A 22857-nucleotide genomic window follows, 5' to 3' on the forward strand; every position below is an offset into this window, starting at 1 on the left:
GTGGATGATGAACTGAAGCGAATGTCTCTACTTGTTAAGATATGATGGACCTGGAGGATACTCGAAAATTCCAAGTATAGTAAGTATGTCTTCTGTCCCCCTCCCCCTCAACATCAGTCTCTTTTACATTTAAAAAAAATTCCAAGAACTTCTTGGGATTTGGAATTTTAGATACAACTCAACATAAAAATCGTGGCTTGGGCCACACCCAGCATAAGATGGCGTAGGGAAGCCAGTCCACGTCACCCTGCTCGCCGGTTTGCCAGAGAATCAATGGTGCCATCCGCTCAATTTCCGACAACGCGGCCGCCACTTGTCTACGAAGTACCAAGCTTTGGTTAATTATTAGACTAAGAGAGATCCACATGATCCAGCTACATCCCTCGAGCGCCCATTGGCTCCAAAAACCACACGGAAGTTTCCTAGGTCAGATGTTGCCGGGGCCGTTGCTGACTCTCCAATTTCACTGGGCGGGATCCTGCTGACATATTGTTACTTCTGATTGCCGAGTTCCAAGGGAGCTTGGGAATTGGTTTCTTTTTCTTGTAGCCCAGGGCGACCTGCGGGGAATCTATCTTGAGAATTACCACTGACGAGGGTCTTGTGCAAGGCTGCACGCCTGACATTCCAGATCCCTCGGTCCTTGGGACTACATCCACGAAGCAAGACCCGGGAAGCTCAATAGCAAGAAACAGGAGATAAACGTCGAGAATTGAGATGTAAGAGGTAGGTAAGTCGCAAGATCCGCCAGGTCCAACTGTCATCTGCTGGCGTCTTCAGCGTTGAGGTGCCTCCGAGGAGCGATCCACTTCGGAAAGCTGCCTCTGGATTCGAAACAAACACAGGAGATTGGTCGCACAGACTACGAGTCTCTATTGGTAGATTATTCCACTTTGCAGCATACTTGTTGGCGTTTCCATGTTATGGTAACAACTCGGACAGTTGTTCGGGCTCGAACAGCCTCTTGCAAGTTAACCTTGTTACTTACTTTAAAATCCCTTCCCTCGTGTCATTTCGCATTTCTTGAGGATATTCGGACGATAAACCAACCCTATCAACACGGCCGTGTCCATTCCGCCAGAAACATGTCCACAAAGCCTCCGCCAGCATTTCGCACTCATTGGACACGAAAATATCCCAGCGCCCTCGGCTCGCTGTGTTTCCGGCGGCGTCTTTGTCCTTAAGCGCGGGAGGTTATTTTGGAACACAAAGCCCAACTTAGAGTTCGCCCAGCGATCTATTTTCGACGCCACAGGCCAGCGCGGCCGTCACTCAGCCCCCGGATGTCGCGCGGGTATTCCAGGATCCAGATGTTTCCGACTGATTGTTTTGCCCTGCCATCGGAGGCCAAGCCCACATCGTAGGCATCTCCTCGATGCGTTGTCCAAATCTCACGGGGCGATGGCCGGTTAGAGGCTGGGCTTCGAGCTTCTGGCCCGTTCAATCGGTGACAGTGAAGTTGGCCGGGGTGCTGAGGGCCTCAGTAAGCTGATGCACGGCGCAGTTGGCGATGCACCATGTGTCGGCCGCCATGGCTTTGCTAGCGGTTGATGGGCAGCGTAGACTGATTGCTCGAGGATCCTTTGTCTTCCAATCCCGTCGCCCGTTCCGGCGTGAGATGTATATGTATATAAGCCAGGTCTACGGGCTCCTCCACAGTCTTCTTTCATCCCTATCCTCGTCCTCATCCTCATCTGCATCAGCATCAGCGTCTCTCGCAATCTGATATTTATCTACAGAATTTCTTTGCCATTTCATAATTGTACCTACATTATACATCTTCCGAATCCTTCCAGGCACTATAATATTTTCAGCAAGCATGCAATTCACCACACTGAACGTCCTCGCCCTCGCGGCCTCGGCCACTGCAGCAACTTTCAAGGTTGCCGTGGGAGAGAATGGTCTCACCTACAGTCCTAATGACATCAAGGCCAATGTTGGCGATTCTGTTGAATTTTCCTTCTTCCCAGCAGTATGTACCTTCTATTTCATAGGCTTCCGTCTCCCGTAACCACTACTAACACAATCCAGAATCACACCGTGACTCAGTCCTCGTTCAGCGATCCTTGCCACCCGTTGGCTGGCGGTTTCTTCTCTGGCTTCGTGCCAACCAAGATTTCTCCATCTGGAACGACGTTCACAATCACTGTTGAAAATTCGAAACCGATTTGGTTTTACTGTGGCCAGACTAAGGGAAACCACTGTCAGTCTGGCATGCTTGGTGCCATCAACGCGTAAGTCATCGTTCACAACATCGATCTAGCCTCCTTGCTGACCATGTATACAGCCCTGCAACTGGCAACACCCTTGCAGCGTTCACACAACTTGCGAAAAATGCCACCACTTCCACGTCTCCCCCTTCTGGCCCAGTTGGCGGAGTGCTGAATGTTGGATCTAATTCATCTGGCTCGGGTAATGGCTCCAACTCAACCGCAAGCTTATCCGTCCACACGTCCAGCTATACCACAAGCTACTCTACTACAGCGGTCCTGACCAGTGAGGTCGCCTCGGTATATACAAGCGGTGGTGTTGCATATACCACCTCCTACGAATCAACCTTCACCACTGCTTATGGCACCACTGTTGCTACTGCCTCCGTTGTCACCTCTACAGGAAGTGCCGCCGGCAGCACACCCACTGGCCAAAACTCTGGTGCTGGAAGCGTGACAGCCAGCATGGCCGTCCTCGGAGCTGCCGTCCTTAGTGCAATGGTTTTGGCTTAAACCTTGTTCTAGCTATTGATATAACTTAATGAAGCCTTTTGTATATGGGATTTAAATCAGACTCTACTTGTATCAAAATTAATGTAACGGTAACAGTTCAAAATTAGAATCAAATATTACTTTTATCAATATGTTCATGACTTCGGGTGTAAGGGCACAATTTCTAGACAATTCGTTTTTCCTTTGGGATGCCTTTGCTTTACACTACGTCCCATCTTCTCAGGAGTTTACACATATTCAATAAAAAAATGTCAATAAGTGCTCCTCCTTTGGACTTTTATTTATTAAGCACTTTTTCCGCCCGCCCCCTTTAGCATTACTACCGTTCCACCCCATCTCAAGCCTTCATAGTTCGCCTTTCAAGTTTCTAGCGTTCTTTAGGATGGATGTTTCTCTAATCGAATTATAGTAGAAGTACCGAGTAATATTGAGCGACTTTTAAAGAGGGTCTGCTCATAATTATAGCTACACACTTACCTAGGTATATTAGGTGGACCGACTTTCAAATCCAAAACTACTACGTACACTCCTCTAAGAAATATTTGAGCACAATGATATACTGCACAACTATTCAATATGGCCAGCCTATAACTTCGCTGTTGCTAATGGAAATAACATACGCTCTGTTCCACTTTCAGTTTATTGTCGTTGTAGACTGCATATTCAAGTTAAGTAGGAAATTCTAGCCGCTTCAGAAGCCAGATTATCCTCGGTTGTGGATTAATGCATCAAGGCCTTTCCATAGGCCTTAACCTCACACCCCTTATACCTGTCTGGGTAAGCTTTATCTACACCTGGTGCTGTTATTCATGAACCCCCATAATATCTCCCTCTGCCTAGCCTACGAATCCAAAGGTGGGATATCGAAAACAATATAAAAAGGGAAAGCGGAGAGATTGATGCTTAAAGCTACATACTAGTAGTCTTTATCGTCGAATGAAAATTTGACTTGCAACGCTACAGTTTGTCCAACTAATCCTCTTTTCCTATTTTTCAACCTCAGGATTTGGATACTCTTCAACCCTTAACCACTTGGATACTCTTCCAATGTTCAGTTACCCCCTTAATGAATATTAAAAATGTTCGAGTAATCTCACAGTAGTAATTTAACTTCTAGATAAAGGCACGTGAAACTCGGAAAGGGTGACACAAGTACCTGCCATGTATCTAAAATTATGTATTTTGCAAATGGACAAGGTGTATGAATCCATAACTCCATCTAGCAACGTGTTGAACTAAAATTCCTCAAAGATTATGAGATGTGCAAAATGGGGGTTGTAGGTTGTGAATCATTGTGAAATAATGCATTGCTTGGACCGTTCTGGCTAGAGGACTCATATATTAACCATCCCAGTTTTCAAAGTCTCATGCTCCAATTGTGACGTCTGTGGAGATATATTCCTAGTTAGTTTGACATATGATGGTGAAACTTTTAGGAATATGGGTGGAGTGATGGTATGTATACATACACCCGACACTGCCAATAGGGCCTTCCACGGGAAATACAGCGGTCGATTCAAGGTAACCAACCTGTCAAGTTTGTGCAATGTAACAGGAACATTGCTCATACATGTGAACCCTCCACCTCATCCCAAGTCTCCTGGACGCAGAAATAAATGCCCTAGTATAAAACCCCACCCATTACCCATTCTCGCCCTCTCACAAACAAAAGTACTTCCTCCCACCGGCTTGAGGTTGGTCCAGTGGCAGATCGGCCATTCCGGGAATAACTCGTTATATATACAGTAGTAAGTATAACTTAGCATACAGTAATATTCGGGTTGTTTTTCAAGTATCTGCTTGAAAGTGGCAATTGAGACTGGTACAACATCCCGAGAAGCTTAGTGGTTGCACAAGTTGAATTACAGAGCTTTTGACAGAGCTTCTTAATCACCACGAATGACTCTGCATAGGATATCCCTAAAATGTTCCGAGTTCATCCCCCACTTAGGAATGGCAGACATAGGGCTCGAGAGCAGAACTGCCTGCTCTCCTTATACCCTAGATTTTTGGCCAAGTGCTGTTGTTGATTTCGAGCGTCGATATATTTTCCAGTATAGAAATAGACTAAATACTTTTCTCTAAATAGATGCACCTTTCTTTCATGTGCCGTCCCGGGATTCATTGAACTCGAAATGCTAGGTATTCGCTGTGGTCGATGGGTTGTCAAACCTATAATTTAACCCCTATGACTTTCCAAGGACCACTTTAGATTTGCCTTTTATGTAAGTCCAATATCAAACTCACAAATTGTTGGCTTTTCATCCCGCTTCCTAACATTAAGCTTGTCACTTAGCCGAAGATCTTACACAGCCTTCCATTCTGCGTCGGCAGCCCCCCCGGGGCTTTCACTTCCCAGTCCTCACTCCCAACCCCAGTAGGCATCCAAAACAAACCCCACGGATCCCTATCCTTCTTAATGCGTAACAGGCGCTTATAGTTATCTCCATAGAAAGCCTGCTGCCAGTTCGGTTCCGCAACGTCCGCCTCATTGAGATAGCATCCTGCGCCGGGACTTACATCAATAAATCCTTGAAAGTATTTCCGGAACCGCTGGTAGCGGGCAATTTGTTCCGCGGCTGGACCAATAGCTGGCGAAGTGTCGAAGGCCTCAGCATGCATAGCAGTCTTGCGGAAGGCTGGGTTGACGGCGTTGTCTGGGTATCCAGCGACTTCCTCTGTCGGGCAATAGTTGATGCCGTGGAAATTGTAACCGCCGTCTACGAACGAGTGGATGGCACGTGTAGTGCTATCAAGCTTGTCTTCGTCCTCGAAGTTTTTGCGAGGGAAGAGACGAGTGGCGAACCGAGAATTTCCAACCTTGTCACCTATGGAGCCCAGGGTAAAGGCAATTCCAGTGTCATGCGTGGGGACTGGATTCGTGATATTTAGGCCAACTTTGTTGAGTTCTTTGATGAGGGGTGCTGCGAACGCTCTAACCTCTTTAACGCTCATAAATGGCATTCTGAGATCGGCGGTAAATGTGAGGGTGTCGTTGTTGGTACCTTCATGCTTGATAAAGTTGTATCCGATACCACCCCTATCACAGATTTGAGGTGAAAATTTGAAGTAGGCCCGGATACCGGCCCAAAAAGCTTCTAGAGGAAATGCTGTATTATTTTTACCGGGTGCGGCGCCTGCGAATCGAATTGGCGAGGTTGAGATTGGAGTTAATTCGTGCGCCTTGTAGATCACAGAGGTTACAACACCCCATGTCCCTCCAAAAAGTTAGAAGGGGTCTTCAAGTTGGAATTGACGCTTACCTGGGCCGCCCCCACGCATTGCGTAGAGGAGGTCGTCGTTGTTATCAGGATCAACCGTAATAAAACGTCCATCAGCGGTTACAACATTTATTGCCAGCACTTGATCAGAACCCAAGCCATACAATGAAGTAAGTGTTGAGTGTCCACCTCCTTGGAAAAAGCCCCCAATAGCCCCCACAGTGGTTCCTCCAGGAACCACGATGGTGGCATCAAGTCCAATAAGCGATCTCTGGATTTCATAGGACTGCATACCTGATCCTACCCTTGCAGCTCTTCCTTGGTAGTCGCCAATGCTGAAAGAAGGAAGATACTTGAAGCCTTTGAGGTTGTGAGACCATATGCTAAGGGACCCAGCGCCAACCGACTTGCCCAGGAAATCATGCCCAGTGTTTCTGTTGACAACGTTAGATTGACTGGCAAGGAGAGAGGGGAGATACATAATGGAGAGAAAATCCGTCGGGGATCTACTTACTTGATGATCAAGCGAATATCGGTATTACGGGCAAAGTTGACTGCTAGCTGTATATGTTTAACAGTTGTAGCATTGACTACGTAAGCCGGATAACCAGCGGAAGTGCAACTCGAATTGGTGTAGGATGCATTTCCAGATGCTGGCGGGAGTGGACACGTATTGCCTTCGACCCACGGAGCTACTGGGGCAGCTGGGTCGTCCGTCTCGAAGGTAGAATTTGCGTAGTTTTCCCTCACATAGGCGCATTTTGCAGCGTTATAATCCACTCCACGGTAGCACACCGAGACTGGGGAGATTGATTTGATAAGTGCTCCCCCGAGCGTCTTGTTGAACTCATTCCATATGCTGAGACTTGGCCAGTTGATATCCCCAGGATATGTTTTGCAGGTCGTTGTGTTTGTACCATTTGAGAAGATCATTAGAGGAGTTGGCCGGTTTCCAAAGGCAATTTCGGGATGTCCTTGGACCTCATTGTCTGTCAAGTGTACGCTCTCCCACGGAAAATTGACGCAATGAACAGAGACAAGGCACCGTAATAGTATATTAATGACGTATAGAAACTTCATGATGGGATTACAATACAAGAAACAACCAGCTGAATGTGGTTTCAGTAGAAGCTCACTGTGAAGACCAACTTCGAATCTCTAGCGGAGTTCTAAGCATGGCTAACTTCCCAACTATATAGTCTGGGGCGTATCCGAAAGGTTTGTACATGAGAGAGATCCCTACTAAGCAGCTATATTTACCGGCATAAGCAGATATAGGCATAGCGAGAAATTGAGAATATCCGACAACCAGCAGACTGACAAACTGCTTGCCCCGCATCCAAGAAGACGAATTCAGAAAATGTGATGACCGGGACTAATTGAGCTTACGAACTTGCCGGGGCCCATAGGTCGGCGACGTCTAATTAAATGTCTCCGTACAGGGTAAGCTATGTAGCATGGTAGCAATTGCAAAGCACCTATCCAATAACGACTACTGTATATTGTGCATATGCCCCTCGCAGACGTGTGTGCTTGTAAGTTGCAATGTGGGGCGTAGGAAGATGGGTATGGGGTTATTAACAGTTACACAAGAGATCTGCATGAAAATTCTCAGATATACTGGAACTGCACTGACTCCTTCGAAGTTTAAAAAGGGGGTGGGGCCGCACATCATGTTGTCTAAAAAGAATTAGACTAGCGATATAGGTAACGAGATATTCTGGAAGAACTTTCTTTCTGTATTCGTTATGGGTCATATTCATTTGTAGAGGATAGCTAATCTTTTGTAGAGAATAATCAACCGCTAGGCTGGCCCACCAAGGATGGGTTTGGAGGAGAATGGCCAAAAATAATCTTAGCATAGAACCAGAACACGACTCGGAAACACGGCTCCATCAGTACCTCACTGGACCTCAAAGCCGCTGCAGGTCTCATGGCTTTAAAACGAGAACGATCCCAGATACCCTTTGATCCAAAGTCGGACATCTGCCCCCGAGGAGCTTTATGATGAATGATGGTAGTGGCGATTTTTTTTGGTTGGTTATGACGAGGCACGCTATATCTCGAGGGTCTAGTGTCAAGGAAACTAAATGTCATGTCAACAACGCATTAGTGGTTCGGCCAACTTCAATATTACCAATGCCACGCAGTCTAATATTGCAAATTCTTACCACCTTCTAGGTGCAGGTTCCCAGCCGTCTCAACATAGCACGAGGCAGGTTGAAACATAATCCGAAAGATTTGGCTATCAAGCGACTACGTAGTATATCCATGGAAGCCAAGAGCTTATTATTAGTCAAGTCCTTATCTCGCCTGTTTATCTTGGTCTTTGTGACCTAACCTGTCTGCCGTAGTAGAGCTCCTGGAGCTTTCTCGATACTTGCTCAATTTGACCAGATGTTAAAGAGCCATTAGATTTAGCCAACATGGAAGACAAGCCTAGTGAAGGAAACGGGGAAGCCGACGGGATTGATCCAGGCGGGGACTCGACATAACTAACTTAATAACCCCACGCGGAACCATTCATCCACCCTAACCCAACTTTATTCCACGACTCGATATGCATAACATCGATATATCCTAGGAGACGCCGAACAACGGACCCCGAGCTTTCAAAATAAATAAATTCCTACCAATTTGCCTCTATGTGCCTATTTGCTAGAATAATCAATCACAACCTACCGCTCCGACAATCCTACAAGCTTACCTTGGTCGCAACAAAGATAGTTGCTCGAAAGACGAAGCAAAAAAAACCGAATTTAGTTGATCTGATTGAGAATTTCCTGACTAAAAAGTAGAAGCTCCTAGGGAAGAGCAACATTTCCAGGAGAAGAATTCGGCGGAAAATACATATCCATCTCACTAAAACGCCGAATTGTCTGTCAGAAGGTAGTAACATTTCAAAGATCCCCTCCCTTGATCTTCCCAGAGTAGCAAATAAAGTACGGCTCCCCTTTCAGAACGGCTTTGGATCTGAATCATGAGGGTGAACTGAAGAAAGATGAAGTGGGATGGCAGGGGTAATGGGGTGTGCACTCTATGTAAGGGGAGACAGGATGGTCTGGCAAGATCAGAGAATCAAGCAGTGTCGGGACCTCTTCTTTGGTGGTGGGGGTTCCAGAGCAGCCACAATTGCCTAGAGGTATTGTTGTCAGCCTCAAACCACTATTGCCAGCCTGGAGAAGGAGCTCACCTCATCAAAAACGTCCTTCAACTTGTACTGAGTCAAAGCACTGCACTCCACGTACTTGACTGCTCCTAACTCCTTTGCCATTCGTTCACCATCCTCCTTCCGGACCGGCTGCATCTTCTGTTTGCCCAACTTCTCCCGCACGCTGGGGTCATCTCTTAAATCGGTCTGGGTTCCAACAATTAGGCAGGGTACGCCAGGGCAGTGATGGTGGACTTCGGGGAACCATTTCTCGCGGACGTTTTCGAAAGAAGCGGGGGAGGTGACGGAGAAGCAGACAAGGAAAACGTCGGTCTGAGGGTAAGAGAGAGGGCGTAGACGATCGTAATCCTCCTGTCCAGCTGTATCGAAAAGTCCTAGGGTATATGGTTCGTCACCGATCCTAGGTCCCAATATTAGAATCAACGCATCACATCACCGAAATGTGCGTATTAAGGGTATAGGGGGTTGTGCTATGTAAACCGGTATATGCATAGGTATGCAAGCAGAGAGATAGAATAGCGCCGACTCACATAACAGTAACAGCATAATTATCAAAGACGGTAGGAACATATTCGGAAGGGAACTTGTTTGTCGTATAACTAATGAGCAGACAAGTCTTGCCAACTGCACCATCGCCGACGACCACGCACCTAGACAATGACCGCCAGTTAGCTGTGTGAACTGAAACCCTGTACGCTCACAGCCCACCGACTCTCTATCTATGCTTGTCGCTAGGAAGACATCTGGCGGCGGTCCGCCGGAGGAAGCTCTTACTTTATAGTTGCGACGACCATTGTTCCGACTTATACGCTCTCCAGCTTGATAGCACGATGGTACCTCCTTTTCTCTCGTGTGACAGGGGGGGAGTTGTCGCGACACTCGATCTCGGAGCTCGACGCGTGGTCTAAGTTCGCAAATAGAGGCTGGAAGTGAGACTTGGATCCGTATGCAGATCGACGATTCCGAGGCACAAACGTGCGGACAAGCGCTCTGAATCTCAAGAAGTCGGGGTGTGCGCCGACAAAGCTGAGGGAGTAGCTAGCACGGTGACTGACGCTGGGCGACCCTATTCGGAATTGGCTCGATTGATTATGTTGCGGCTAAAGCGAGATCAAGGCCCTGCGCGCACTGCAGTTCAGCACGGCACAGTACGATATTTATTGCACACGACCGCACGAGAGAGAGATCGGTGGGAGAAGGGGGGGAGAGGGAGGGAGAAGGAGCCGCGGTTCAAGTTGCTGGTGCAATTGAAAACGTGGGTCGAACTCCTAGACGCGTTGAGGGAATCGAGGATGGGGATCGGTGACAGGGATCGGAGGAGGGCTGAAGGTGAACTGGTGAAGGGAGGTAACCTACTGACTGGCACCGTACCGTACTACTCCAACGGAGGAGAGACCGCAAACGTCGTCGATTAGAGGCAGTTATTATGAGGGAATTGCTTTCCAGGAGGAAGTGAGATGGGCACAGGGCGTCGGTGGTCTTGACGCGGCGACCAGCTGGGAGTTGTAGGAGACCAGCGTGGTGAAACAGGCCAATGCCCAATAAATGCCGTTCAAGGAGTCGAGGGTATCGAATTTCGAATCTGGGGGGATCAACGGTGAGAGGAGTGGAGGCGCGGAGGACTTGGTGGTGATATGCGCCGGGCTCCTCTGCCCTGTGCGCCTGGGGAGTGGATCGGGGAGGGGAGATAAAGGAGCTGGAGGGAGCAGCGGTGGGTTGGGATGCTTGAGGGATGAGAAAGGGGGAGGGGAAAGGGAATGAGGATGAGGATGGAAGTGATAATGGGAAGTCGAGGGAGATGTCGTGTTGGCTTTGAGGATGAACTGTTAGCTGCGGATTGCGGATTGCGGGTTGCGGGTTGGTGATATGGCCACCAAGTACAAAGTAGGCACCGTCAGTACTTCGGAGAGTAGCACCACCACTACACTACACACCTAGTATACGTGCTACTCTGTGTAGCTAGCACGTATTACATTACAACTGACTTATACTGTAGCCCACCGCCATGAAAGTACCCAAGGCACCTTACCTAAAAGTAAGCACCCCCCCTCAGTACTTGTACGTACCTTATTTATATGCGATATCCTCTACTTCTCCTTTATAATTTATTATCGCATCTATTCTATACGTACTCTATCCGTCTTCCGGGCCTGACACTAGGCGCTTCCTCATACACTTCGTATGACAAACGTACCCCCCCCCCCAATACTATACAGTACTCGCATATAATATCCACGGGACGTTGCAGCTTGCGCAGCCCTAAGGTGACAGTACTCGCCCTTTGCCCCTATGCGCTTCCAGTAGCAACACAAAGTACCTAAGGTAGGTACGCAGGGAGAGATATCTAAATAATATCTTTAGACTTGAGCTACATTCTTGCGTGGTGACGGTGCGTATCGCTTCATCAAAAGCACTTGCCGTCATCCCTGCCTAGCCGCTCCTCGGCCCCTCTACGTATGCGCTCTTTCAAGTTTCAACAGCCCCCAGCAGCCAGCCGGCTCCTACCAAGCTATCTACCACTACGTACCTCAGCGCATATTAGCTTCTTTTACAGGAGATCGCAGTTGAACAACCCAAACACTACCCTTTGAAGTAGTAGGGAAAGTGATCAGCATGTCCGCAGACGCAGTCCCGAACACCACGATCAGGCTGTCGGACGAAATTGACCGGCTGTTAGAGCAGTATCTGCAGTTGCTCGATCAATACACGACCCTGCGTTCCTCACTCAGCAAAACACAATCAACAGTAGGTCGCTTCCCAGGCTCCCTTTGTTCTCCCCCTAGACTCGAATTCTAAGTTCTCTCACTGGCTTTTTAAACTTTGCATCTCATACCTCATACCTCATAGATCTACCAAAGCATTGCCCGCGCCAACTTTTCTGCGGAGCGCGGGGTCCGATATGGCGCCGACTTCTACGATGAACGTATACAGGCGACAAGAGTATGTCGTGTGACGGTCCCTGGCCACATAAACTCGGAGAATCCTACGGGTACAAGAACAAGCGCGGCTGCATACACGGTGGTGTCAACGGCTTGCCTGGAGGACGATGCTGCTAGTGGAATGGCTAAGAAAGATGATATTGATCCGAATGAGAAGGAGAACGCTAGGGAACTAGACGAAGAGAAAGACAACGGGCAGGCAGAGACCAAGCCAAGATCTAGAGATCCAATTCGCATATTCGGGGTCTTCGTGCCGCCAGCTTTGAAGTTGGCACAGAGCGAAGCTGTCAAGATGATAGAAAATATCATCCCAAAGCTTGTAAGCGTGGATGCAGAGATGAAGGAGGTTGAGATCAAGATCGGGAGAGCGAGGAAGCATCGTTTAAAGGAGCAGGCAAAATTAGAAGGGTTGGACAGGGACGCAGCATCCGTGGGGTAGATAACTCTCTGGCTAATTACTAACCCGGGTGCTGAAGGTCATAAAGCTCTTAGCCTGGGGCAAGATGGAACGATCCAACCAGCTGTCTCGACTGGTCTTTCGACGTGTAGTGCGTCTGCGGAGCGTTTTAATCCACAGAGACATTGTCTCTAGGACTAACGAGATATCGGTTGGATTCGTTGAGATACTGAGAGTATCAGATATCTTTACTAAATCCCCCAGGACTCCTCCCAGTTTGGACTTTCATATGCTGCAATTTGAAGACGTATTTTTAGTAGATGGCTTTCGCTGAGTAGAGCTAATGCAGTTCATGAATATATAAACAAATCAGTTGCCGCCCGCCATGCAATCCCAGCCGACCCAGACCCTAATCCTACATCACCCTCATGATGGTATCTATTAATACTCGAAATCATCATCCACCGATGGTCCCTTATTCTTCGTCACACTCTCCTGCTTTCGATACATCTCCGCTACCTGCCTCGAACTAGTCGCCATATCTGGTTTCTTGTCGTCTCTCAGTTTAATAAATCTCGGAAACCGCAAACTGATGCCCTTCTCCCCGCTAGGATCGACACCCTCCTTGGACCCTGCCTTGTACCGTGGGCTCAAAGTCAGGTCGGCAGTCTTGACCTCCCAAACGTATTTCGGTTCGAACCAGACATCAGGCTGGTGCGGGTTACCTGTCGAATGAGAGTAGAAGGGTTTCGGGCGATCGATGACGATATCTTTAAGCTGAGTGTACAATTCTTCAAGAATAGCCTCGGAAAATCCAGTGCCAATGTTGCAAACTGTTTCATAGGTGTCGGTATTACTGTTGTAGCACGCGAGAAGGAAAGCTCCATAGACGGAGGTGCGTTTCCCCCTTCCATAGTAGGCTCCGAGCACGACCAGGTCAAGCGAGTCGCCAATGCCAGAGAGGTAATCTTTTTTGATCTTTGAACAGTTAGTAAGAGGTCAGAAGATATAGTGTTGTACGTACCTTGAGCCAGTTGCGACTTCGTTTGCTAGGCTCATAGCCACTCTCTTTCCCGTCCAGCATCTTGACCATTAGACCTTCACAAGATGCCTTCACACTTTCATCAAGAAAATGCTGTATGTCATCGAGTTCTTGCCCATCCATGTGAGTAGCGAATGCAAATTCGCCTTCTATAGGATTAAAAGCATTGGAAAGCAGCTCTCGTCGGTCTCGAAGCGACTTCTTGACCACTGCCTCGCCGTTCAAGAACAACAAATCAAATGCAAACACACAAACCTTAACTTTAACATCCTCAATCTTGACATCTTTCTTTTTCCGGGTCATGAGTTGTTGGAAGGGCAGAACTTTCTTCTCCACAAGATCCCAAGCAACCGTCTCGCAGTCAAGAACAAAGCTTTTTGTATCACTCTTGACCCAGGTGTTCAGTTTGGCCAAGATATCCGGATATTTTTTGGAGAGGTCCTCTGAATTTCGAGAGAAAATGGCGGAAATTGCGCCGGTTGACGTTTTCGTAGCAGCTGCAGCAGGACCTTTGTATTGCATTCTAGAATCCTTAGCCACGTAATGGATCTGCGCTCTTTCGCCGTCATATTTGTATTCACAAGTAAATGTCTGGTTTTCGAATCGATCGAGAACTTCCGTAATGGCCTTTGTAGGTTTCGCCAACATAGGCTTGAGAGGCACGCCTGGTTGTAGCTTGCAATTTTCATGCAGCTTAAATATTCCATGTTCCAACATTGCTGGAATGATGACTTCATAACTGGGAAGTTCGCTACAAATTGTAAGTTCAATGTTCGCAATGGTACCTCAGCTGCTTACCTATAGACCTCCTTCAATATCGACTCGCCCTTTGCCAGTTCATCGGTGCTTGGAACCGCTCCGGATTCCTGTTTTGACTCTATTTCATGGCATACCATAGCTTGGGCGAGGGAAACAAGAACAGTCTTCTCCGCTAACCCAAGACGTAACTTTCCCTCAAGAAACCGAACAACAAATTTCGCCTCGCTTGCACCTCCTTTATCTTTGGTGATATCAACCTTTCCAGACATATGTCCATCTGCAGCTGAGAGCAACTTCTTAATGGCATCAACTTTCCGTCCTTGAGCACCATTGCCCGTGACTGTAGCGATATCCATCAGGCCCTTATGCACACCTCTAACGGTCAATGGCTTTGGTTTGAACATCGTAGGCTGATTCGCTCGACTTTTAACAGCTACTAAGCCCAGGTCTCCAATTTCTTTTTGATGTTGCTTGATCACTTGCAAACTGCGACCCGTAGTCTCACCGACTGCCTTCATAATGAGAGACTCGCCGATACCCAACTCAACACCAGCATAATCCGCAGCAAGCTTATTAATCATAAGCAGAACAGTAGGAAGAAGATCGCCCGGAGTAAGCCGCAGAACCTGGCGGAGGAACAACGAGCAATGGGCCTGGATAATAAGCCTCTTCGTGGTCATCTCAATCAACGAAAACGTTGTACATAGAGCCGCATATGGGACCGGCTCTCCAGGCTTCCAATCCGGGTAAGGATCTTTTGCTTTCGATTTTAGAGTAGTCTGGACTTTCTCCCGAGCTTTTGCAGCGACCTCTGGTTTCTCGTCCTCCTCGTCCTCTTCTATACCCTCTTCAACCTCTGATGCAGATGAAGGGCTACCCTCTCGCTTCTCCATCTCTTCCTTGTTTGCAGGAATGATTTCCGCGTCATCAAAATTGTGCCCTTCTCCCTTGGATTTTTTCCGTTGGGGTAGTTCACCATTAGCGGCTTTTGCTGGAGTTTCAAATGCTTTTTTTGATTTTGATTTTGGCGTAACGGATTCTGCAATTGCTGTATCTGTCTTCGCGGATCGCCGTGGTCGTTTAATAATAGGCTCATCATCATCCCCCTCGTCCTCAGCAGGCTCCTGTTTGGCTTCGGCCTTCTTTGATTTCGCTTCAGATTTTCCAGGTGGGGACCTAGAGCGCTTCTTCGTTTCTACACGTGTGTACTATCAGCAACCGGTGGTTTGGTGCTACCCTGGCGCCAATAAAATACCTCTTGGGGGGCTCATATTTTCTTTCGAATCAACGGTCTCCTCTTTCACTATCACCTCGACCTCAGCATCGGAAGTTCCTTGTATTGAATCATGATCCTTGTTATCGGCCACGCTGCTTTCACCTGCGGTGCCACTTCTCGCGGTTGATCGAGATGATAATGCGAGTTTCGATTGTTTGGGCGGGGCTGCCGGGTCGCTGCCATTGGGATTCTTGAAGAATTTCCTGTGAAGAAACATACGCGTCAACGGGGAACTGCATAGATAGCACATCGATTGCTCCAGAGTTACGCACCCTAAGGTGGTCTGGGAATTTTTGACATACCCCAACGTAGCTTGCTTTGGAGGCATTGTGTAGTAGAGTCTTGCGCAGGAGCTCCGTGCTATGGATACCCACACGGAGACCCGTCGTGAAGCCACGCTGGTAATGGTAAGAGCGAGAGCCTGTCTTGCCTGTCGAGAAACGAGAAGACTGCTGATCCCACGCAATGAGACGGTATTGTCAGAATCGCAGTACTCCGAGGACTACACGGCAGGAAGCATTAAGATGTGAGAAATGGATTCTAAAGAAGCACTGCAATTGCGTGTGCCTTGGCCTGGGAGTTATTTGCCGTGGAGCTCCAAATGAGGAATTACGGTCAAGCGGACTCGACTTCTCAACCCAAAAGTCTCGACTTCGACGCGTCTCCAAATGATGTCGCGTTCGTGTAAATGGATTTGATAAACGCGCAGGGACGGATTTGATGTGACCGCACCGCTTTGACTCATCCGACAGCGCAAGGGATGCCCAAGACAACCCCACCAGCCCACCAAGGGACGACACAAAACACCTGCGAATTCCAACTCCAATTCCAATCCCAATCCCCATTCCAACTCCAACTTCCCTCTGCCTTCAACTTCTCGCAACCCGCGCATGACAACTTGAGCATGGCCGCAATACAAGAACTCGCAGACCGGACCAAGATGGACACAGATACGGGCGCGATTTACATCGACACAGACACGGGCGCCGACGAAACATCCGCGACTGGTTCGGAGAACAAACCATACAAGTCTCTGGCATACGCCTATATCCAACAAGGTGGTAGCGAAGGGAAAACATACAAATCGCGTGCCTCCGTTACGGCGCCCGTCAACGAAAACGGAGATCCGGCTGAGAGACTTGTGTGGAAAGATCCTGCAAAGGCTGCAGTCAAGAAGGCCCAGAGCGCATTAGATGCCCACAAAAAAAAGCTTTTGAAGCAACAGCAGCGGGCGGCCCAGGAGGAGGAGCTAGAAACCGCACGGCTCAAGAACCTCGAAGATGCGAAGAAAATTGTGATCACCGAAGACACGTCCTTGCCGAAAGCTGTTAAGATCACAATTGGAAATAAGGATGTCCAATTAGGCGAAGGGGATATCAAGGGAACTCGAGTCAAGGTTTCCGGCCGTATACACCGTCTACGACAACAAAAGCAAGCTACGTTCATTACTCTGATCGATGGATACGGCCATCTGCAATGCGTTCTAGCCGCTGGGGACCTTACCAAGACGTATGATGCCTTGACATTTGCCCAGGGCACTTCGTTGACCGTCTATGGAGAGATTCGGAAGGTCCTAGCTGGCCAACAAGCCCCAGACGACCGGGAACTACATGTAGACTATTATAAGGTCATTGGTCGCAGTCCTTCCGATGCAGATGCTATTACCAACAAAGTCTCATCCCAACAGGATCCATGGGAGTCACAGATGCTGGACAACCGCCACCTAGTACTCCGTGGTGATACGGCATCTTCAGTTATGAAGGTTCGGTCTGCCGTAGAATGGGCATTTGCAAAGGCGTATAGAGAGATGCACTTTACCAAGATCAGCCCTCCAGCCTTTGTCCAAACTCAAGTTGAAGGTGGCTCTACCCTGTTCGAACTAGATTACTACGGCGAGAAGACATACCTAACCCAGTCATCCCAACTTTACCTTGAGACTGGACTTCCAAGCCTGGGCAACGTCTACTGTGTCGAGAAGTCTTTCCGCGCTGAGAAGTCTCTCACCCGCCGTCATTTGTCTGAATATACCCACGTTGAGGCCGAAATGGATTTTATCGACTTCGATGATCTCCTGGATCATATAGAGGATATAATCAGCCGGGTTATCACAACGGTCATGGACGATAAGGAGATTGCTGCTTACATTAAAGAGCTTAACCCCGAGTTTAAGGCGCCAACAAGGCCATTCAAGCGCATGCAATACACGGAGGCTATTGACTGGTTGAACGCGCAAGATCCCCCAATTCTCAACGAAGAGGGAAACCCTCACGTGTTTGGAGACGATATCGCTGAGGCCGCTGAGCGGAGGATGACTGATATCATCAACTTGCCGATATTTCTCCAAAAATTCCCTACTACAATCAAAGCTTTTTATATGAAGAAGGACGAAGCCGACCGCCGTGTCACGGAGAGTGTTGATGTCCTGATGCCGGGCGTGGGTGAGATTGTCGGAGGCTCAATGAGAATGGAGGGCTATGAGGAGTTGATGGAGGCATACAAGCGAGAAGGAATCTCTCCCAAGGACTATTACTGGTACACCGAGCAGCGAAAGTAAGTCCGAGATGCAGCGCTAGAATATGTATATCGATCATCTATACTAACATGAAGCATAGATATGGAACGTCCCCTCATGGTGGATATGGATTGGGGCTGGAGCGTTTCGTCGCATGGATCTGCAACCAGCACTCTGTTCGCACCTGTTGCTTGTATCCCAGGTTTATGGGGCGCTGCAAGCCCTGAGCATGTTTCTCTTGGTCGATCGCATCCTGCTGTGGAAACGCATAGATCTCCCAGAAAGCGTTGCGGTAGTTATGGTGGGATCCTCATAGCTGAATGGACGGGACACATTAAACGAAACTCGAGAATGGCTTGCTCTCCGTATTGCATTCAGTGGCTAATGAAACTTTTGATATGCTCTGGGTCCGTACTTCGTAGGTTTGCATAGAGTATACGGTACTTATATTCGTCCAGGCCGCCTCGATTGCCCCGAAGTTTAGGCGAGGTTGTACTTACAGTGCGTGCTCGCTCTACCTGCAGGTACAGAATACAGTACAAGCACGTACGGGGGTTGCTGTAGCAGTAAAGCGTGCACTGTGGCCCCCGTCGGGTCTGGGCTCTACGGACAAGATACCCAGGGTCTAGGTTGGTTGTACAAGTGCTGTAGGAAGTAGGGAGTAGGAGGTAGGGAGTAAGGAGTTGCCAATACGCCACGAATATACTCGGTACACGCCCAGAGAATCAGTCCATACCTAGGAGAAGAAGGAAAGTGTTGGTTGTTAATTAAATCTGCATAGGATACCGATCCCCATTTATTCACAACAAGGCAATCAATAAACCAACAAATTAGAAACAAAAACACAAGGAACCTGCTAACGCATTTATCAATATAATTTTATAATTTGTATCCGCCGTAACTAGGGACCTAATTAGGCTTTGTCGGCCTCAGGAGTCAGGCAGCCAACCCTTCTTCGCACACCTCCCTGATCGCGGCTAAGATGTTTCCAGCCTAGCCCCGCTGCTCCCGCGAAATGAGGATTACCCCTTTCGGCCGGTCGACTTCCTGTCCTCCTGTCCTCTGTCTTCCTCGCTCTCCTGCTCCTCTCCTGGTTCCCAACACTCGAAAACCTTCACTCTCTTTCTTTTGCTTCACTTTCTTCGTTCTTCGTTCTTCGTTCACTACACCACGCTCCTTACGAAGGCCATTTATACTTTATCCCCTTCTTCCATTCAGCTCCTCGCTGCCATTTTTACTTATTATTACTATTACGGACCTCTACCGTATCTCACTCATTTCCGCCTTGGTCCAGGCCCCCCCCTTCGTGTTCTTTGTCTTCACAATTGTTGAGCCTCTCTTCACTCCCTCTCACCGCCTCCTACCACGCCAATCCAAACGGTCCCGGGAACACCAGGTCCTGCATTCCTTCTCTACTCGAGTCCATCGGTCGAGTGCTTGCTGGCTTTGTTCCGCCTCGAATCCAGATCCCCAACGCGGATGCTGCTTGTATACAACTCGACCTAATCCATGCAAGCAACATTGTCTATACCGAACATCACCTTCACGAAGCCGGCCATACTTAGAATAGCTTAATACCATACATCAAACTCGCATTACTATCGCACGCTTCGCCTCCCCTCGGTCCTCGATTGCTCACCATCTGTTGAGCGTGTCACTCCCTACGTCTCCACCTGCGTGCCTCCCCAAGGCACCTTGAATCCGTCAAAACGGCTGTATTGTCACCACTTGTGCGGGACAGCTTTGTCCTGCCGCCTCATCTTCACGGGATGCAGGAAACCCAAGCACCAAGTGTGCCAAATGGGCCAGCAGCCGCGACAGCGAATCGATTCCCAGGCCATGCCTCGAAGCCTTCGACCACCGATACAGGATTCTCCCACGGGGCATACAGCTCGAATCAGTTTGCTATGGGTGGATATGGCGATAGGCATCCGCGAAGAGCCAACATTCCTTCGATAAACACACAGCCGATGGGTCAGCAGGGCCAGGCCGACATGGCAACGCCTGGAACTGGCTTTGACATGCAGTTTACCCCCTTGCTCCCCTCCCAACTGCTCCTCGGCTCCCCGTTCCAGCCAGGCACGCCAGCCGCATTCGCCAGCCCGCAATTCCAGAACTATCCCACGTTCCAGCAGCAGCAGCATAATAATCAGCAGCAGCAACAGCAACAGATGTCCCCCCAAATCTACCAGAATATTGTCTCACCTTCGACCTATGGTGCACCCCAGTTCTATAATCCACAATCTCCTACTGGAGGGTCCTTCGCAGGGATGAACAACCAGATGCAGCAGATGCAGATTCAACCTTCCTCGCCCGTCCACATGTCGCCAGGTCTAGTTTCGGGCACTAGCAGAACTGTGTATCTAGGAAACATTCCTCCAGAGACATCTGCCGAAGAGATCTTGGGCCATGTGAGGAGCGGACAGATCGAGTCTGTGCGACTTCTGCCCGATAAGAACTGCGCTTTCATCTCCTTTCTAGATGGAAGCTCGGCCACCCATTTCCATTCTGATGCCATCTTGAAAAAGTTGTCCATCCGAGGCCAGGATATCAAGGTCGGCTGGGGAAAGCCTTCCCAGGTTCCCACCTCTGTTGCACTTGCTGTCCAGCAGTCAGGTGCTTCGCGAAATGTGTACTTGGGCAATCTCGATGAGAATGTGACGGAGGACGAGCTGCGGGAGGATCTGAGCAAGTTCGGTCCCATCGATACGGTTAAGATTGTCCGTGAAAAGGCAATTGGCTTCGTCCATTTCCTCTCGATAGGCAATGCTATCAAGGCTGTTTCCCAACTTCCACAAGAACCCAAGTGGCAAGCTCCACGTCGCGTCTACTACGGAAAGGATCGATGTGCCTATGTTTCCAAGACTCAGCAACAAAATGCTGCACAATATCTTGGTATTGCTCCTGGGTATGCTCATGTTCTCAATGGAGCTGATCGCGACCTGATTTCCAATGCTCTGGCCCAACAATCCGTGGCCGCGGCTGCTGTTGCAACAACCGCTGGAGGAATTAACAACCTTGGCAACCGAACTGTTTACCTGGGAAACATTCATCCCGAAACTACTATTGAAGAGATTTGTAATGTTGTTAGAGGTGGACTTTTACACCACATTCGATATATACCCGACAAGCATATCTGCTTCGTCACATTTATTGACCCTACTTCGGCTGCATCTTTCTATGCTTTGAGTAATTTACAGGGTTTAATGATCCACAACAGGAGGCTAAAGATTGGGTGGGGAAAGCATTCCGGTGCCCTTCCAGCTGCGATTGCTCTTGCCGTCAGTGGCGGAGCCTCTCGCAACGTTTACATCGGGAACTTGGATGAATCCTGGACCGAGGAGAGGCTGAGACAGGACTTTGCAGAGTACGGGGAGATCGAGCTTGTGAACACTCTCCGTGAAAAGAGCTGTGCGTTTGTTAACTTCACCAACATCGCGAATGCCATCAAGGCAATTGAGGCTGTTCGCGGGAAGGAGGAGTATCGTCGTTTCAAAGTCAATTTTGGCAAGGATCGATGCGGTAACCCTCCTCGTCAAGTCCAGCAGGCTCAGCAGTCTCAATCTCCACGCAACGATGGCGTCAACTCTCCGCCTCCCAACAGCAGTGGCCTCCAGCCTAGCCAGAACGGTTCCTCTCCAACTGGGTCTGCAGCACCCGGTTCTACCAACGGCTCTGCCCAAAACTTCCAGCCTGCTCCTACACCATCCACCATCCTCAATGCAGGGAATAACAACCCTCTCACAATGTATCTGAACCAAGTCTCGCAACAGCAGCAGGCTCAACAGCAGCAACAGCTAGACCCCTTCTCCGTAGCTCAGCTCCAGCAACAGCAACAACAGGTGCTCGCGGCGCAGCAGGCTGCCCTGTACGGTGGCAGCAACTCCCCTTCGAGTATCGATGCACTTGACGTCCCGCAACATAATCAAGGGATGGGCCACCAACAAAGCGCAAGCATTAGCGGTGCAAATGGCTTCCAGCAGAATGGAACCAATGGAACGACCACGATTGGCGGCTTGCTTGCACCCGCCCGCAGCCAGCATAACCGTGCCGTCAGCTTGCCGGTGTTCGCTCAGCAACAAAACGGCGGCTTCCAAGACAATGGAGCGAATGGCACTGGAAATTCCGATCAACAAAGGCGTGGGCACCAGTATCAGAGCTCATTCTCCGGTGGCATTGGCAATGGGAATGCTGGATTTGGCGGCAACGGGTATGGGCTAGCCATTCAGGAGGGGGGCATGAATGGACTGAACGGATGGGCTGAGGAAGAGGTAGTCGGCAATTGAAATGCTAGCGGGGGATAGCGGGACGGTAGTGAAAATTGGGGCGCCTTGGATACTTACTATCTGCATGGATATCGTGTTGTAATACCTTCCTTCTTGTGTTTGGTTATTTTATTTTTATTGTTTTGTATTTGGACCCTTTTTTCCCCTCGTACGCGCGGCTGTTTTGTTATTGCGAAGCGTGAACGCGGGGCCGGAATGGCTCGTTTTAGGTCCGATTCCAATAGCATCTAGGACGGAGGGAAGAAGGAAGGGAGATGAAAAGATGGGCGTGGTGGTACATGCAACAATGCTAAATGCCATAACTCGTGGACTTCATCATCTCCTGTCGTCGTGCCTGATCTTGTCTATTATCTGTACAATGAGGTTGCGTGGATTCCACCCACTATGTAGTTTTAATGTAATGAGATTACCCTAATTCCTGAGCGAACATATCCTGGAAGCTGAATCAATTGAAACCTTACATGAAGATGTGACTCGCGTTCGAAATAAAACATACGTAGGAGATTCGAGTTAGTAACATTTCCAAAGCG

The 22857-nt window shown here is 48.8% G+C and overlaps 7 protein-coding genes across 7 annotated transcripts; 4 read left to right on the plus strand and 3 right to left on the minus strand.

The window, feature by feature from the left end:
- Positions 1-1819: 1819 nt before the first annotated feature.
- Positions 1820-2723, plus strand: BP5553_07588 (uncharacterized protein; the record flags this gene model as incomplete). Its single annotated transcript, XM_032016211.1, has 3 exons — positions 1820-1972; positions 2032-2234; positions 2288-2723. The coding sequence occupies 3 exons, from the start codon at positions 1820-1822 to the stop codon at positions 2721-2723; spliced, it is 792 nt and encodes a 263-aa protein (XP_031867442.1).
- Positions 2724-5015: 2292 nt separating this feature from the next.
- BP5553_07589 (FAD binding-containing protein) lies at positions 5016-7024 on the minus strand (the record flags this gene model as incomplete). Its single annotated transcript, XM_032016212.1, has 3 exons — positions 5016-5941; positions 5987-6378; positions 6459-7024. The coding sequence occupies 3 exons, from the start codon at positions 7022-7024 to the stop codon at positions 5016-5018; spliced, it is 1884 nt and encodes a 627-aa protein (XP_031867443.1).
- A 1990-nt stretch (positions 7025-9014) lies between these two features.
- BP5553_07590 (Cell division control protein 42) lies at positions 9015-9910 on the minus strand (the record flags this gene model as incomplete). The annotated part of the gene is made up of 4 exons (XM_032016213.1): positions 9015-9080; positions 9138-9516; positions 9647-9766; positions 9891-9910. 4 exons carry the CDS (start codon positions 9908-9910, stop codon positions 9015-9017), a joined length of 585 nt encoding a protein of 194 aa, XP_031867444.1.
- A 1819-nt stretch (positions 9911-11729) lies between these two features.
- BP5553_07591 (uncharacterized protein) lies at positions 11730-12494 on the plus strand (the record flags this gene model as incomplete). Its single annotated transcript, XM_032016214.1, has 2 exons — positions 11730-11861; positions 11964-12494. The coding sequence occupies 2 exons, from the start codon at positions 11730-11732 to the stop codon at positions 12492-12494; spliced, it is 663 nt and encodes a 220-aa protein (XP_031867445.1).
- Positions 12495-12893: 399 nt separating this feature from the next.
- BP5553_07592 (DNA ligase) lies at positions 12894-15857 on the minus strand (the record flags this gene model as incomplete). The annotated part of the gene is made up of 5 exons (XM_032016215.1): positions 12894-13430; positions 13477-14245; positions 14293-15448; positions 15509-15732; positions 15832-15857. The coding sequence occupies 5 exons, from the start codon at positions 15855-15857 to the stop codon at positions 12894-12896; spliced, it is 2712 nt and encodes a 903-aa protein (XP_031867446.1).
- Positions 15858-16289: 432 nt separating this feature from the next.
- BP5553_07593 (Uncharacterized protein) lies at positions 16290-18083 on the plus strand (the record flags this gene model as incomplete). Its single annotated transcript, XM_032016216.1, has 1 exon — positions 16290-18083. The coding sequence occupies one exon, from the start codon at positions 16290-16292 to the stop codon at positions 18081-18083; it is 1794 nt and encodes a 597-aa protein (XP_031867447.1).
- Positions 18084-19810: 1727 nt separating this feature from the next.
- Positions 19811-22327, plus strand: BP5553_07594 (Uncharacterized protein; the record flags this gene model as incomplete). Its single annotated transcript, XM_032016217.1, has 1 exon — positions 19811-22327. One exon carries the CDS (start codon positions 19811-19813, stop codon positions 22325-22327), a length of 2517 nt encoding a protein of 838 aa, XP_031867448.1.
- Positions 22328-22857: the final 530 nt, after the last annotated feature.

This window comes from Venustampulla echinocandica (assembly GCF_003357145.1).
Source record: "Venustampulla echinocandica strain BP 5553 chromosome Unknown scaffold_6, whole genome shotgun sequence".
NCBI lineage: Eukaryota > Fungi > Ascomycota > Leotiomycetes > Helotiales > Pleuroascaceae > Venustampulla > Venustampulla echinocandica.